General features: G+C 44.1%; 1 protein-coding gene across 3 annotated transcripts in view; it reads left to right on the forward strand.

Moving 5' to 3' along the window:
• RMND5A (required for meiotic nuclear division 5 homolog A) overlaps positions 1–8,990 on the forward strand; it is a 44,530-nt gene extending 35,540 nt beyond the window's left edge. For 2 of the 3 annotated variants that reach the window (XM_037898301.2, XM_043544876.1), the window contains 3 exons: positions 3,637–3,739; positions 5,142–5,296; positions 7,273–8,990. In XM_037898301.2, coding sequence (XP_037754229.1) covers positions 3,637–3,739; positions 5,142–5,296; positions 7,273–7,336 — 322 coding nt within the window. In that variant the 3' untranslated portion in view covers positions 7,337–8,990. Of the gene's footprint in view, positions 1–3,636; positions 3,740–5,141; positions 5,297–6,254; positions 6,269–7,272 lie in introns of all 3 variants that reach the window. The other variant, XM_037898302.2, reaches the window with a different exon arrangement.
• The last annotated feature ends 7,271 nt before the right edge of the window (positions 8,991–16,261 follow it).

Here is a 16,261-nt window from a genome sequence, read left to right on the forward strand (position 1 = left end):
TTATCTGAAAATACCGAAATCTAATTTTTCTTTACAAGTATAGTGGCCGACAGCAGTCAAATCATAAACCACCCTTTACCCAGATAGTGAAGAATTAACCATCACTCGGACTTTGAGCTGTACATCCCCCAAATGCACTGTAGAGGTTAGATGAGAAATGAGAGATGGGTTTTATCTTTCAGTGGACTCAATCCTATGGAAGTACCACTATTGTTTTTCTTGGTTATCTGCTTGCTTGTGACTGTTAGTTACATTCCTGCTTAGCTGACCACTTTTAAAGAGGTACAAACTCACTACAGCAGCACTTCAGACATTTCATTAATATCTGCCAAGTAATAGTATTAAATGATTTTCAGTGGATCCATTTCTTTTGGAGCCAGGCTCATTGGAAAGGAGCGGCAGAATGGAAAGGAAAAGTACGCCTGCATCTACATCCTTCTGTAGCAGCGTTTTATTGATTAATTTTAATTTGTGGATGTAAAAATGAGCACTAAGGAATTTGTGTCCCTGTAGTAGATTTTTAGTCCATCTTTTTTCCTCCCAGAACAATATCCAGTGAGTTAATAGTCACTCACTGACATTTTAATGGCCCATGCATTGACTGAGTAATGTGCACAGTTCATTATCAGCACAAGTGTATGCGTTGCTACCACTGAGGTGGAAAAATCCCCTCCCTTTTATTGATACTTGTGTTGATTAGACAGCCGTTTTGGGCCCAAAGTGAAATCAGTTGAACTGTGATGTTTTTATTGTGCATGTGTTATTGACATTCATGGCATAAACAAGACTGCTCTAAAATGTGGCTACTGCACGTACGTAGCAAATACTTTAAAAATTAGACCAGTTTGAAATAGAAGTCTGCCTACAAAATTTCATTTTCTAAAATTTTGGTGCATCACCATTTCTCTTTTTATGGCTGTTCAGTGGCTTACAACAATGAGGATCCAATCTTATTGGGGCCCTTGAGCCTGTTCCAAACCCATTGAAGTCAGTGGAAAGACTCCCATTGGATTCAGTGGGCTTTGAATCGGGGCCCTTTAAGCACTACTGCAATCCAGATAAATTATCATGTGCTAAATCAATTTATTTTAGCTACTGTTAGTTTTCAGAAGGCTCTCTGACATCCCTCACAGATGTGTTCTTTTAGGACTACTAAGTGAGCTGGTGCTTTTGTTTGTGCAGAATATAAATCTTCCAAGTGTAATATAGGCTAATGCTGGAGCTATTGGTCTCCCCCTACTGGCTGGAGCACAGATAATGGTTTGAATTGGCTACTGTGTCTGAGGTAATGGATCTGATTCTTTAGCTTAGATCAGGGGTGGGCAAACGATGGCCCTTGGGATTACCAGCCCCGTGGCGCAGTGGGGCTAAGGCAGGCTCCCTGCCTGCCCTGGCCCCGCGCTGCTCCCAGAAGCAGCCGGCACTACGTCCCTGCAGCCCCTGGGGGTGGGGGTGGGCAGAGGGCTCCGCGCGCTGCCCTCGCCTGCAGGCACTGCCCCCCGCAGCTCCCATTGGCCGGGAACCGCGCCCAATGGGAGCTTCGGGGGAGGTACCCGAGGGGAGGGCAGCGCATGGAGCCCTCTTCCTTCCCCTCCCCCAGGGGCTGTAGGGACATGGTGCCAGCCACTTCTGGGAGTGGCGTGGGGCCAGGGCAGGCATGGAGCCTGTCTTAGCCCCGCTGCACGCTGCTGCCACCCTGGAGCCGCTCAAGGTAAGGGGTGCTGGGCCAGAGCCCGCACCCCGAACCCTCCTGCACCCCACACCCCAACCCCCTGCCCTGAGCCCCCTCCTGTACCCCAGCCCCCTGCCCTGAGCCCCCTCCTGCACCCCAACCTCTTGCCCTGAGCCCCCTCCTGCACACTGCACTCCCTCCCACACCCCAGCCCTACATTCATGGCCCTGCATGCAATTCCCCCCCCCCCCCCCGAAGTGGCTTAGATGCTACAGGCTCATGCTTTTAGATCCAGAGGTTCCAGGTGTAGTCCCCACAGACGACCCTGCCAGAGGCATTGTTCTAAAAGCATTTTATTAACTAAACCTCTCAAAGCTCCTGTGAAGGAGCAAGTATTATTTTCACAGATGATAAAACTGGCACAAATAGTGACGTGACTTTGCCAAAGCAACATAGCACGTCAATAGCAGAGCTGGGATTAGAACTCTTGGCTCCCCTTCCTGTCCTCCGTTAATTTGTTGCAGGGGGTAAATGTACACTCAGTGCAAAATATTCAGACTTTCCTGATAGTTTGCCGAAAATCATTTCCACACTTATTGTGGCAACCTCATGGAGTACTGCAAAGTAATAGAATATACTGGGGTAACAGGAAGCTCCTGGAACAGACTCTGTGTGGCACCCAATCTTAGCCCAGCTGAAGACCACATTTGCAACATAAACAGAGCAGGTTGCATTACCTTCCTCAGCTCCATTCTGTGGAGACTCCTTGTACATCTTAATCCCAGGGACCGTAGGTAGTGAGATCTGGAGTCTCTTGAAGTTACACTAGCAGACTATTAAAGGTCTGATTGTGGTCCATGTACGTACAACTCCTTAGGCTGCATTCAGATCACATTTTGGCCATGCCAGTTATGTAACAGTCTCTTGACCACATGTAAAGCTGTGTCGTTTCCAGTCCCCTTTTTCTCTTGGACAGTGGATACTGTGACAAAGCTCTGTCCTTCCTTCCATGGGTCCCACGTTTCCTGGCGGATTTCGCTAGTCTCAGAGGCTCACTGTGACCCTGCACGTAACCCTTCTCTCTCTAGAGATAAGGGTCACAGTCTACTGAGCCATTTTCATCATAAGCCAGCGAGGGAGGTGAGGAGAAGTTATCCTTCTTTGCACAGTCTCTGTTGTCTCCCAGTCTCAGTGATTAATCAGGGGGCAAAGGTGGGGGAGGAGAGCCAGGGCCCACCCTCTACTCCGGGCTCCAGCCCAGGGACCCTAATAGCATCAGCTATAGTAGCTGACCTTTTAGAAACATGACATGTACAATTCCCTGGGCTACTTCCCCCACATCAGCCCTCACTTCCTCAAGCTCAACTTCACCTTTACCTCAGGGCCTCCTTCCTTGTGCCTGATATGGTGTGTACTACTCAGCCTCTCCAACAGCACAACTTCCTCCCACAGCTCCTGACATGCACACCCACCTGACTGACTGGGAGGCTTTTAACTAGTTTCAGCCAGCCCCTGATTGGCTTCAGGTGTCCCAATCAACCTAGCCTTCTCCCTGCCTTCTGGAAAGTTCTTAATTGGCCCCAGGTGTCTTAATTGACCTGGAACAGCTGCCATTTCACTTATCCTGGTACCAGGGATTTGTTTAGCCTGGAGCTAATATATCTACTATCTCCCACTACTTTTCTATAGACATCTGGCCTTGCCCCGTCACAATACCAAAACAAATGGTACCGTAAATCAGATTATTGATGTGCTTCGCTCAAATTGTTACCCTTCAGCTTGTTGAACATAACAGAATCCCAGCAACCTGCAGTCTTACTTGTTGGGTAGTAATACAGAAGGCAAGAATGGACTGAGGAAATATGACAGTCTTTTGTCCCCAGTAACTTACTAATGAAGTAGAGCTGTGCGAAATATTTATTTTAAAACAGCATCCTGTGCTAACATTTCTGTGCCTTCTGCAGTTTTTCAGCAGGTTGTGTAGCATTGCCAGCTTTAATTAATATCAAAGCTGTGATCGAACAAAGACAGTGCACTGGAGTTTGGAACCAGAAAGATGAATTGCCGGTAAGTATGTTCTGTACTTTCAGACAGACAGGGATTCGGACAGTGAGCAAGCCTTTTGAATTTCTCTTACACTGAAAGTGTGTATGGATTTTATTTCACCCCAAAAGTCAACTGTGTAACTGCTAAAACAGCCAGGAGTGTATGCTGCTGTAAAAATGGGGAGGAAAAAAATCAGATTGTTATATTCCCATTGTTCAGCCAGGCCTGAGCTCCACCCACAGCTTGCTGGAGTACTGCCACAATACTAGGTGGGCTTGAAATGACCAGGAATGGCATCGTTGTATGATTGGTGGACTGAATTGGGACCCACAGACACAATTCTGGAGGAGCTTGTTCATAGCAAAATCCGTGTGACCATGCCTATGAAACTGTTCAAGGCTCTCTGCTCCTGCTTTGAGAAGGAGAAAACTTTTCAGGCATTGAGCTGGGCAGCAGTAGACGTGGCATTCCTGACTGTAGTTGTGATGAGGATCCATGTGTGGCACCAAAGTGTCTGTTGGGACCAGTCCAGTATTGCTTTTTATAATTGTGACTGTGGAATCTGGTCTGAGATGGGTAACCAGTCCCAAAAGAATCACTGGAAAGAAAGTGGTTTAGCAAAGGATCATCCAGCAGATGTGGATTCGTTAACAGTACGTATATAGCTTCTTGCATAGTCTAAACACTTCACAAACACTGCCTAATCCATTTTCACCACACCCCTGAGAGGTTAAGTAATACCAAGGTTAAAGGACTCAATCAGAAGCACCAGTGTTAGCCAGGATTAGAGGTTGGGAGTTCCTAGTCCCCAGTCCTTTGCCTAAAACCACTGAGCCACATTTTTCTCTCTCTGTCTTTGCATTCATCTCTTCCTGAAATCATACAATCCCCCTGCCTGAGGAGTGGTGGAAGAATTTTTGCCTGGACTTGTATCTTCTGCATTGGCCTCTGACTGGAGTGATCCCAAGACTTTTGATCTGAATCATAAATGTGTTAGTGGTGGGAGTTTTAAAAGCACTTTAGGAATGTGGATAATCCATTCTAGTTAATTTCTAATGGAAATTAGTCATCAAATCCTTTAGCCAGCTTTGGAAATCTCTGCCTAGAACAGATAAGTCCTGTGGGATCATCCATTTCCAGGTCCATTTCCCTGCCAGTGCTGGTTTGTTCTACAATGCGTACCTACAAGTGGTGTGCCAGCACTATGCTCTGCTTTGCAAAAACAGAAAACAGTTTAATTTAAGATCACTCTGAGATATTTCTGGCTGAAGGCTTCCCACTCATCAGCACAAGTGATTCCGGTGTACTTAAAGTTATATGGAAATGTGTTTAATGGCCCTGTATAGAGTGGTGATGACTGTCTGCTGGAAATGCAGTTACACAAGATACATGGTGATTTTAATTACTGTATTCTTTTATACAGATTGAAGTGGACCTTGGTAAAAAGTGCTGGTATCACTCAATATTTGCCTGTCCCATTCTTCGTCAGCAAACAACAGATAATAATCCACCTATGAAACTGGTCTGTGGTCATATTATATCAAGAGACGCTCTGAATAAAATGTTTAATGGCAGCAAGTAAGTCTCATTCTTTCCCTATTAGCAAAGTGTGGGCAGGGACCAATTTTAAGGTTAAAAGAGTGAGTTTGGGGTGAGAGAAGACTCCATAAAGGCAGCATGGGTGGGAAGCTAGTTGAAATTCTGGTGGCTGACTTCAAAGCAGGATAGCATTGTTGGTGCACTAGAATAAGAACGAGTGAGTTGGCTGTATATTATTCTCTTATATGACACTGAAGGACCTGATATAAGAATCTCAGTAGATAGGATTACATCACTTTGAAAAATTATCCTTCCATTTTACAGAAACTATAAGTACCTATTAATTATTGCTGTATGAAGGCTCAGGTTTTCTATGCATTGGGTTTTCCGTGGAGAGCAAGGTTAATTACACACCAAACAAATTAAACAGAAAAAAGGAAAGGGGTCAGTTGGGGGAGATCCTTGGAGGAAACTAGGATAATCAAATAACTTTGAGCAGATGAATATTTCTTGCAATGGTGATTTCATGTTATTCATTAACTACTTAGATGTGGAGGGGGCAGGAAGGAATGCAGGAAATAAGGAAAGTACTTTTTAGGAAGGGAACCTGTACAACTACTGGTAATTCCACTTTAGGACACACCGCATCAGTAAAGCATAGAGAGCTGCACAATATAAATACACTATAACGTTAATTTAGGCCCAAACTTAGATTTTTGTAATACGAGGGTTTTGTGAAACCAAATAGAAAATGTTGCTGGGTTTTTTCAAATGAAAATCTTGGATGTGTTCTGGTTTTCATATTCACTGCTGGGTTAGAAACCCCAGCGGAATAGCATTGTGTTAGTGCATGAGAGGCAGTCCATGAAACTGTCTAGACGTTAACTGTAAGTGGCCGGTCTAATTTCATAGCCCAAACTGAGCAAAATGCAGCAAGCAACCACACAGGATAAAGAATGAATTTTAAAATCTAACTTCTTCATTTTTAATAATCTAGGCATGAATAATAAGGTAAGTAGCAACTACATCTTTAAAAAAATTATTCTAACTCTGGCTAGAGTCCCTTTGTAGCAGAGATGGGTAAACTACGGGCCATGTCCAGTCCTGCCTGGCCCCTGAGCTCCTGGCCAGGGAGGCTAGCCCCCGGCCCCTCCCCCGGAGTTATGCCACCATGTGGGTAGCGTGGCTTGCGCCTGCTCACCTCCCAGGCTTTCCAATAAGCCTGTCCTGCTGCTCTGAGCGGCCTGGTAAGGGGGCAGTGTGGGGGTGGTGGTTGGATAATGGGCAGGAGGTCCTGGGGGGCAGTCAGGAGACAGATGGCGGTTGGATGGGGTGGAGGTTCGGGGCGGTCAGGAGACTGAGCAAGGGGGGTTGGATGGGGGGGAAGTCCTGGGGGAGGGCAGTTAGGGACAGGAGTCCCAGGAGGAGGTGGTCAGGGGACAAGGAGTGGGGGCGGTTGGATGGGTCGGGGGTCCTGCGGGGCCTGTCGGGGGCGGGGGTGTGGATTGGGGTCAGGGCAGTCAGGGGACAGGGAGCAGGGTGGGTTGGATAGGGGGTGGGGTCCCAGGAGGGGGCGGTTAGGGGACAAAGAACAGGGGAGGTTGGATGGGTCGGAGGTTCTGAGGGGGGCAGTCGGAGGGTGGATGGGGGCAGGGGCCAGGCTGTTTGCGGAGGCACAGCCTTCCCTACCCGGCCCTCCATACCGTTTCGCAACCCCGATGTGGCCCTCGGGCCAAAAAGTTTGCCCACCCCTGCTTTATAGCGAGGGGATCTGTTCAGTGGAGCTGAGGAAAGCATTATGCAGAAAGGGCTATCTAGTCTCCTTTTCCTGCCTACCCTATCAAATATAATTGAGAACTAGGTGCTATTATAATATAAATAATAATTAATGTAAATTCCTAGTGGTCTGTTATTTCAACATGTGAAAACAAATGGAGATGTCCAGTAATTGCAGTTGCGGCTCCGCTGCAGGCTGTCATATTAGAACAACCCTAACACGTTGTCTTTGTCTCTAGATTAAAATGCCCCTATTGTCCAATGGAACAGAGTCCTGGAGATGCCAAACAGATATTTTTCTGAAGAAGTGATTCAATATGCCGTTTGTAAGTGACACTCTGAATTACGGGTGCATTTCAGAAGAATTAAAAACACTTGTTCCATTTTATGCAGCAGACTGAGGACTCCTGTGTTTGTATAAGCTAATGCTACAGAAACTTTGCCAACGTTTAGTATATACATACAGAGTGGAAATGCTACAGAAATAATATTACCATAGAGCTTTACTATACTCTTGGTCTCCATATCTGATCAAGTTTCTACACCAGCAGTTGTCATTCAATGCAGGTTTTTGTACTTAATTATATGGTGACTTTTTAAAGTATAAACCGATCACCTCCTCCCTCTTCTCCCCTCAATATGTTTAATATTCATCCTGCTATTCTTCTGTCATCCTGTTGATAACTGTCACCCTAAGGAATGTTTGTGGAAAAAGTTTTATTTCCAGTAATGTGTACATAATTCAAAGTAAATACTTCCGAAAAAGTTTGATAAATTGAATAGTGTTATAAAACTAATTTTTTTTTTCCTGGGAAAAAAAAGCTGTGATATATTCTGAGTTTTCTTTCAAACATTTTTTCAATTTTTACATAGAACTCAAAGTAAATGTGCATATATATAAAATATATAAATATATAGCCCTGAGGGGCTAACTGTTAAATTCCATCACTAATTTATAAAAGTGGTGTATGGATAAATTACTACTGGAATGGAGTGGAACAGGGAATCCTGTTCCTTTTGCTTTCGTGATCAAGAAATGTTTGTGTAACAGAATATTCAATAAAATGGAGTTCTAAGTGGAAATGCTTTTAGTCAATGACACTTGCTCTTTGGCCTTTGTAGTCATGTTCTTTGAACTTTGTATTCAGGATTAGGCTATAAATGTCATGTTGCTGTATAGTTTAATAGACATAGTGTGTTATTTATAAACGGTTAGCAAAGCCAAATAAACTGTCAGAGTATTCATTGTTAAATTGGAAAAAAAACCAACCCATGTTCTGATGCAATCTACTGATCACAAAGCTGCACCTTGCAGGATTGGGCCCTACATCCTCATATTAGAAGCTAGCAAATTTTCTGTAGCTTGAAAACACTTTGCTTCTAGCCTTGCGTTTCGTACTAGACTATTACTGCCAATGCCACTTTTTCCTGCTCAGTTTGTTATATTGTTGACTAGGTGAATTTGTACTCATAAACCAGATGTAGATCATGGCAGTTAAAACTTTTCTAGTGTGAATATATTTGTATTTATTGCACTGTACTATAGTAGGGCAAGCAGCCATATGGCATGTTAAGATACATGTAAAAATATATTTCTGTATTGTGTAATAATCCCCCCCCCCAGCTTATCTGATTGAATTCTGACACACTGGTTGAATGCACTAGTACAATGCACGACAGAGGAGAACATCACTGAGAAATCTACATTTTTGCATCCCTGTTTCGTCCGATTTAAGAGATGGACTTGGGCTCAGTGGCAATGGACGCTCTGAGTGAGACAAGAGGAGCAAACCAAGACACACATTAAACTTTGAATATGTGTTCAGTATGTGTGTGGAAAAAATAGAGCTGTGTGTGTGACTTCTTCTGCAATTAAATTGTATTCATACTGAGTTAAAAAAACGAGGCTAAGTGGTGAAATCAACAATAAACGGGTGAGGATATTATTTTTAATGTAGGTTTTTAGTCTCGGTGAAGTTACTTTTAACCTTTATCTTGAGTGGAATTGCTTTATTTTGGCATTTCAGCAAAATAGCATGTGTACTGTAAAGAAAAATGATGTAAATGTAATTTTAAAAAATGTTATTGTAGCTTTCCACTTTGTAACATACAGTGCTATCTATAATGCTGGTGCAGCGGGATCAGCATAAACAAAAGCTAATTTCTGTGGTGTCCTGAACAGAGAATTGTTCATAACACACAAATAGTGCCATTTGTATTAAGTAGGTAGGAACTTTGTCCCAGATTCTCCTGTGTAATCAAAATATGCTCAGGCCTGGGGGCAGAGATAGGAATTACCAGGGAACTGTTTTTTGTTCTCTAGTACTCCGTCTGGCTCCATCCTGGCCTGCAAGGGCCAGCTTCTAACCCATGGCAGCTGATAGTCCCTAAAAAGACTGTCATCCACCTGAGGAGAGCTGGAGTGTAATGCTTGCTGACTGTGCCTCCTGGACTGTTGCTGCTGGTAACGCAGGAGCTAGCTATACTGCCTCTAGGCCCCCTGGCCCTTCCTCCAGGATCTCCCTAGCTGGCACCTTGTGGGCCATTTCCTTTGAATTGCCTGAGTGGCACAAAGAAAGCAGAGCAGGACCAAGCACCTGGGCCTGTTTAGTGCTCTGCCTGCTGCTTTTCCCATATATGGAACCCATGTGCTTTCTTCAATGTTGGACTAGCTTCGAGCTCTGCCTGCTGCTTTCCCCACGCTGCATGTGTTTTATGATGTCGAATGCAGTGAGAACACCAATCAAAGTTTTCCCTTTCTGGCTACATGCGTGGGGTCTTTATCTTGCTTTGATGCAGTAAGTGATGCTTTCCCATGTCAGTGCGTTTGATTAGGGTCTCCCAGCTGGAGACTGATAAAGTTGATGATGTCTGAGTGGAGCTGTTCCCTGGCATCTGGGCTCTTAAGTGCAAAGTATTGTATGTTGGAAAACAATCCCAACTCTCCATACAAAGTGATTGGATCTAAATTAGCAGTTCCTACTCAAGAAAAAGACCATGGCATCATCATGGCTAGTTCTCTGAAAACATCTGCTCAATGTGCAACATCAGGCAAAAAAGCTACCAATGTTCAGAACCATTAGGAGAGGAATAGATAATGAGATAGAAAATATAATACCACTATATAAATCCATGGTACACCCATCCCTTGAATACTGCATGCAGTTCTGGTCGCCCCATCTCACAAAAGATATATTAGAACTGGAAAAGGTGCAGAGAAGGGCAACAAAAATGATTAGGGGACTGGAAGAGCTTCCATATGAGGAGAGATTAAAAAGCCTGGAACAGTTCATCTAAATCTAGAAAAGAGATGACGCGGAGGGGGGATATGATGGAGGTCTATAAAATCATGACTGATATGGAAAAAGTGAATAGGGAAGTGTTATTTACCTTTCACAAGGATCAGGGGTCACTCAATTAAATTAATAGGCAAGAGGTTTAAAACTAACGTAAGGAAGCACTTCACACAATGCAGTCAACCTGTGGAATTCGTTAAGAGGGGATGTTGTGAAGGCTAAAAGTATAATTGGGTTTAAAAAAGAATTAGATAAGTTCATGAAGGATAGGTCCATGAATGGCAGTTAGGGATGGTCAGGGATGCAGCTCCATGCTCTGGGTGTCCCTAAATCTCTGACTTCTAGAAGCTGGAACTGGACAACAAGCTGGATCACTTGATAATTGCCCTGTTCCATTCATTCCCTCTGAATCCTTTCTGGCACCGGCCACTGTTGGAAGACAGGATCCTGGGCTAAATGGACGATTGGTCTGACCCAGTATGACTGGGGCCCTCCCAAATTCACCGTCCATTTTGGTCAATTTCATGGTCATAGGATTTAAAAAATTGTAAATTTCATGATTTCAGTTATTTAAATCTGAAATTTCACGGTGTTGTAACTGTAGGGTCCTGACCCCAAAGGAAGCTGCGGGGGGTTGCAAGGCTATTGTATGGGGGTCACAGTACTGCTACCCTTATTTCCACTCTGCTGCTGGCGGCGGCGCTGCTTTCAGAGCTGGGCGGCTGGAGAGCGGCGGCTGCTGGCCGGGAGCCCGGCTCTGAAGGCAGCGCCGACCGGCGGCAACAGTGCAGAAGTAAGGATGACGTGGTACGATATTGCCACCCTTAACTTCTCCACTGCTGCCTGCAGAGCTGGGCCCTCGGCCAGCAGCCACCGCTCTTCAGCCGCCCAGCTCTGAAGGCAACAGTGCAGAAGTAAGGGTGGCGTGGTACGGTATTGACATCCTTCTGGGCTGCTGGTAGCTGGGTGCTGCCTTCAGAGCTGGGCGTCTGGCCAGCAACTGCCACTTTCCAGCCACCCAGCTCTGACGGCGGTGCAGAAAGGTAGCAATACAGCAACCCCCCCTACAATAACCCTGCTACCCCCCCTTTTGGGTCAGGACCCCCAGTTTGAGAAATGCTGGAGAAATCTGTAGAGTATAGGGTAAAAGTGAACAAAAGACCAGATTTCATGGTCCGTGACGCGTTTTTAGGGCCCTAAATATGACCATTCTTGTTCTCTCTTACCTCTCAGCAGGTTGTTTTACCATGAACAAGCTTCTTCCTGCTTGGGACTCTGGGAATGCTAGCTTTGTGTGAGTCCAGTTCCTGTGGACGAGTTGTCTCGTGTTCATTCTGTCACCCAGTAAGTTAGAAGGTGCACAGTTTGTGCAGGAAGAATGGAAAAGCCTAGGTCAGAGTTACAACCTTGCAGTATGAGACCACAGACCTCATTCATCTTCCCTCATCCTCACTGAATGTTAGGCAGGTATGAGTCATTCAGCCAAGCCACCAAGCCAATACCACACCTTCATGATTTGCCTTTTATGTAATGCATGTCTGTAAATATATTTAAATGGAAATAATTAAAACAATAGCTTTACTATTTTCATCATACCCTGCTTTTGCATTACATGTACTAAGTCATTTGCAGTCCTGTTCCTGGTAAAAGCAATCTACAGGAATTATTTGCATTTTTGAATACCCCACCCCCCGAGATGATGCTAGCAGATTTTTTTTAAAAATAATGTTTTAAATACCCATTGTTTTAAAGCAATGGGATAGGGCTTCTCAAGCACTTTCATAGCATGAACCATATTTAAATACTGTGAAGGTTCATAAGACATGTCCCTTCCTGTGTGTGATGGCTCCTCCCACGCGCCATTGCAATAATGTCCCTTGTAGCAAATCCAGGAAATGCTTACATGGAAAAACGGTAGGAGCATTTAATGAGTTTACAGCAGTCTTTGATGTAATTTAGCAGCTGGAAATAAGAGAGACAACTCCATATGATGTAAATGCCCCACAGAGCAAGAGAGCTGTATAGTAAAATCAGACATGGAAGCCAGAGCATTCTTCTTCCAGCTCCCTCATTCTCCTAGCATTCACTGTGGGGTTCTCCTATTTTAATGGTGATAAAATGTTACTTTATAAACCCAGGGCCCAGATTATCTCCCCCTGCTTTAAGCCCTGAGGAGAGGGCTCTGAGGGAGGGAATTTCTGTGAGAATCCCTTTAGGAGATTCCTCCATGCTGATCCAAGCTTTGTTCCTTGTGTTGCATCACTGAGGGAAGCAGATGTTCTAGCCCCATCTACCATGGGAAAGGCCAGAAGCTCTGCTCCCCGGCATCCGGTGCAACCACAATAGTCCTGGTCCCTGGCATCCTTTCTGGAAATACTGCTTCACTGAAGCCCCACTATCAGGACTGCTCTGGCCTTGGCTTCACTCAGGACCCCCACCTAGGAACTCTATGGAGAAGATAATACAGCCTCGGTCCGTGTAATCTAGTCTGGGGATTCTCCATGGGGACAGAAGGCAAAGAACATAACTCAGCTGTCTTGATCTGCATACCCACCACCCCCACGCCAGTGTGATGCCATGAGGCTGGATTCGGGGAGACAGTGCAGCAGAGAGTGCTCGGGGGGAGAGGGGGAGATGTGGACCTAACTAATCTATAGCACAGAATAGAATGGTTTGTTTTCATGTGGATATTTAAGAATCTCACATTCATAGGCAGTGCGTGTGTATCTATAAGTAGCACTGATCCCATGTTCTTTGGTAAACTATATATATATAAGTACTCTCTATTTCTCTGTTCTCTTAAAGTAGCAGCATACCCTTCAACAGAGAGTCGCCACCTTTGCCTTAAATTTATAATCAATGTAACTAGAAAAGATGGTGAATGTGAAATAATTAGTGCAATTGCCTGTAACCTAGCACGGCACAGTCCCATTGTATTCCGGCATGCCAGTGTGTGGAGCAGGGAGCAGCTTCTCCTATCAGGGATGCTGAGATTTTTGCGCTAAATATCCTTCCCTTCCCTCTGAAACAGTCAGCTCTAGCCTTGAGAGAGGGAGCATGTTGCATAAGTACTGTGACAAGAGGCTTCTTTAAGATCAAAAATCATGGAGATCTTGCTAGGCTCATCAGTGTATCCATGAAGACTGGTTATTTTAAAAGGCGAGGCATTACTTAGCTTTATCTTTAGGAAGGAATCTAGGAAGGGGAATCCATTTTGGGCATCAGACCAAATAATCTGGATTTGGACTGGATTCTAGAAAAGGAACAATTGCTGCATTTGGCTGTGTGATCTCAAATGCTGCTGTTCTTTTTACAGCAGCTACAGCTGTGCTACGCACTTGAGAATGCTGAGAAAATACTTCTGGTGCCACATAACTTTTGGCCAGCAGAGTGCAGTTTGGTGATTTAGCATGAAGAGTATATGAATAGTGACAAAATTTCTTGAAAGAGATGTTGGGATGAAACTAGATACGCAAAATAGGTAGGACTGCAAATGTATTTTTAGACAATACATAGGAGGGTTATTATTTTTGTTTCTTTGTATCATAACATTTTTATGTTAATCTTCAATTCAAACAGTAATTACTAAATATATATATAGCAATCTAAATATAAAACTAAATATATATATAATCTACTGATCCTGGCAGTAGATTAATTCAGGAAGTCACTGGGCCTCCACGTAGTATTCTATTCTATATAGGTTCGTTTACTGTACTCGTCGCCGTATTATCTGGGTGCCTCCTAATGATGCATTAAACAACATGATTAACATGGGCATATGGTCCGGCTGCATGGATCCAATTGCTGGATTAAGGCTTTAGGGTTAAATTATTCTGAATTTTCCTCACATTCCCAGCACTTTCAATATACACAGCATTATAAGCCTAATCCCCGCATTCTTTGAAGTCCATGGAAAGGTTTCCATGGACTTCAATGGGTCTGGATCAACATTGTTATTTTCACCTAGGGATAGCCCCCTTCAAATACCATGTGAGTGGCCTGCTGGCTGTTTTTGCCAGTTAGAATTGGCTGTAATGTGCACCTGAACATTTGCCTTAACAATGGACTGCTTTCCAATGAGCTAGTTGCTGACTCCACTCTGAGACGGGAGTTCACTTGAGAGCCGGACCCTTCCCCCTTGTATAGGGATAGTGACATCCACAGGTGAAACCCCATAGCCATGTCTGAGGTGAGGCTATTGTTCTCTCTCTGGCTTGTTTATGGTTTAGAACAGACACATTCATTTTTATTTTCACTGAGTTTTTTTAATCCTTAACTTAAAGGGACCATTTTTGTGCCACCTGTTTGTAAACCGAACTCCCCATAGAAAGCAATAGGGGGTTCTTCCTAAAAAGTGATAATGCAATATTCCAAAATAATAGCAAAATATTTGTTCACATGGCTCAGGATTGTATTTGTCTGTTTTGTAGGATTCCATAGTGTATCTATAATTTACATGTAACAAGAAGTGTTGCACTGTAATATAAGAGTACAATATTGAATCTTGTAGATTATAGGCAATAGAACTAACCATAAATATTATTTAATGCATGAATCGTGAAAGAATCGGTCCATTTGATTTGAAAAATCTATTGAATATGCACTGTCGCTTACAGGGACTTACTTTAAAAAATGGAATAGTATTTGCTTTTGGTTATGTTCTGCTTAACGTTATTTATACATCTCACGTAGCTGTGGTATATAATGAAGTTCGGAAGGACTGTGAATGGGAAATGCTATTTTAAAGGATGTGAAAGAGACAAGGTGGGTGAGGTAATATCTTTTACTAGACCAATTTGTGACAATAAAATACATGATGAGCACGTTTTACCATATTCCTGCAGCACCTTTCTGTACACATCAGGGATCATTGCAGACGCCATGAGTGTGAGTAGAGTTTAAGGGAGCCAGTGTGGATATGAGAAAAGAATTGGTTCTCTTTCTTGACACTGCCTTTTCCAGAGCCCTACAATAGGTATTTGTAGACTAAATTTTCAAAAGTGACTAGTGATTTTGGGTGCCTCAGTGTTTAGGGCCTGATTTTTAGAGGGAAGATGTTCAGTGCTTTCTGGCAATCAGGCTCCATCAGGGTGCCCTGACCTGGGCACCTAAAACCATGAGTCACTTTTGAAAATGTAGGCCTGGGTGCCTAGCTGCTGGACCATGGAACCTTTTCAAGCCTTATGGTTGGAAATGCAGGTATGTTCCGAATGCCCTGCCACCGCGGAGTTGATGCTGTAATTAACCCATTTCCTCTACTCCCTAGTTCCTCTCTCTGTGACAAACTCAGTGATCTAGATAATTTTCCCTCCTCTTGCTCTATGTGGGAAAATGATATGAAATCTCTGCCCTGGAGCTAGTTCTGTGCTTCACTCTATTGTGAACTTTAAAAAAATATATTTCATATGTTGTTAAGTTTATAGGATCCTTTTGGATCTGGTCATTATTGAGGATCTGGCAAAATATCAAACAATCAATGGGTTTAAGAGATGCACCACATTCCCAGCAAATTCCCATCCTCTGATGGGCACAAGGTATGTCTCCCTTGGTTAGGAAAAGGCCATTTAGCAAAGACTTGCCCAGTGTCCCGGCCCCTTTCCCAAAGAATCACCAAGCAAGTCTCTTTCTGGTGTGAGGGAGCTTTAACAACTCCAGAGCTGGAGAGGTTTTCTGCAAAGTGAAGCTCTCCAGGCCCAAGTGGCGCGGCTGTGAAACCTGCCTCAGATCTGAAGTTTGGTGGTTCCATGCAGAGCCAGAAGGGTTGGTCTCTGGAGAAGATGCCCTGTAGGAAGTCCCAGAAATAACTCAAAAGTCCTCAGAATCCAAACTCCTCAGAGACAGCCTGGGAGGCTACTTCTATGGGTTCCACAGCTCCAACATGTCACTTGAGGAAGGACTTGGACAGAGCTTGGACAGAGCTGGGTGAATT

Source organism: Chelonia mydas, chromosome 4 (assembly GCF_015237465.2).
Source record: "Chelonia mydas isolate rCheMyd1 chromosome 4, rCheMyd1.pri.v2, whole genome shotgun sequence".
Classification (NCBI taxonomy): Eukaryota; Metazoa; Chordata; order Testudines; family Cheloniidae; genus Chelonia; species Chelonia mydas.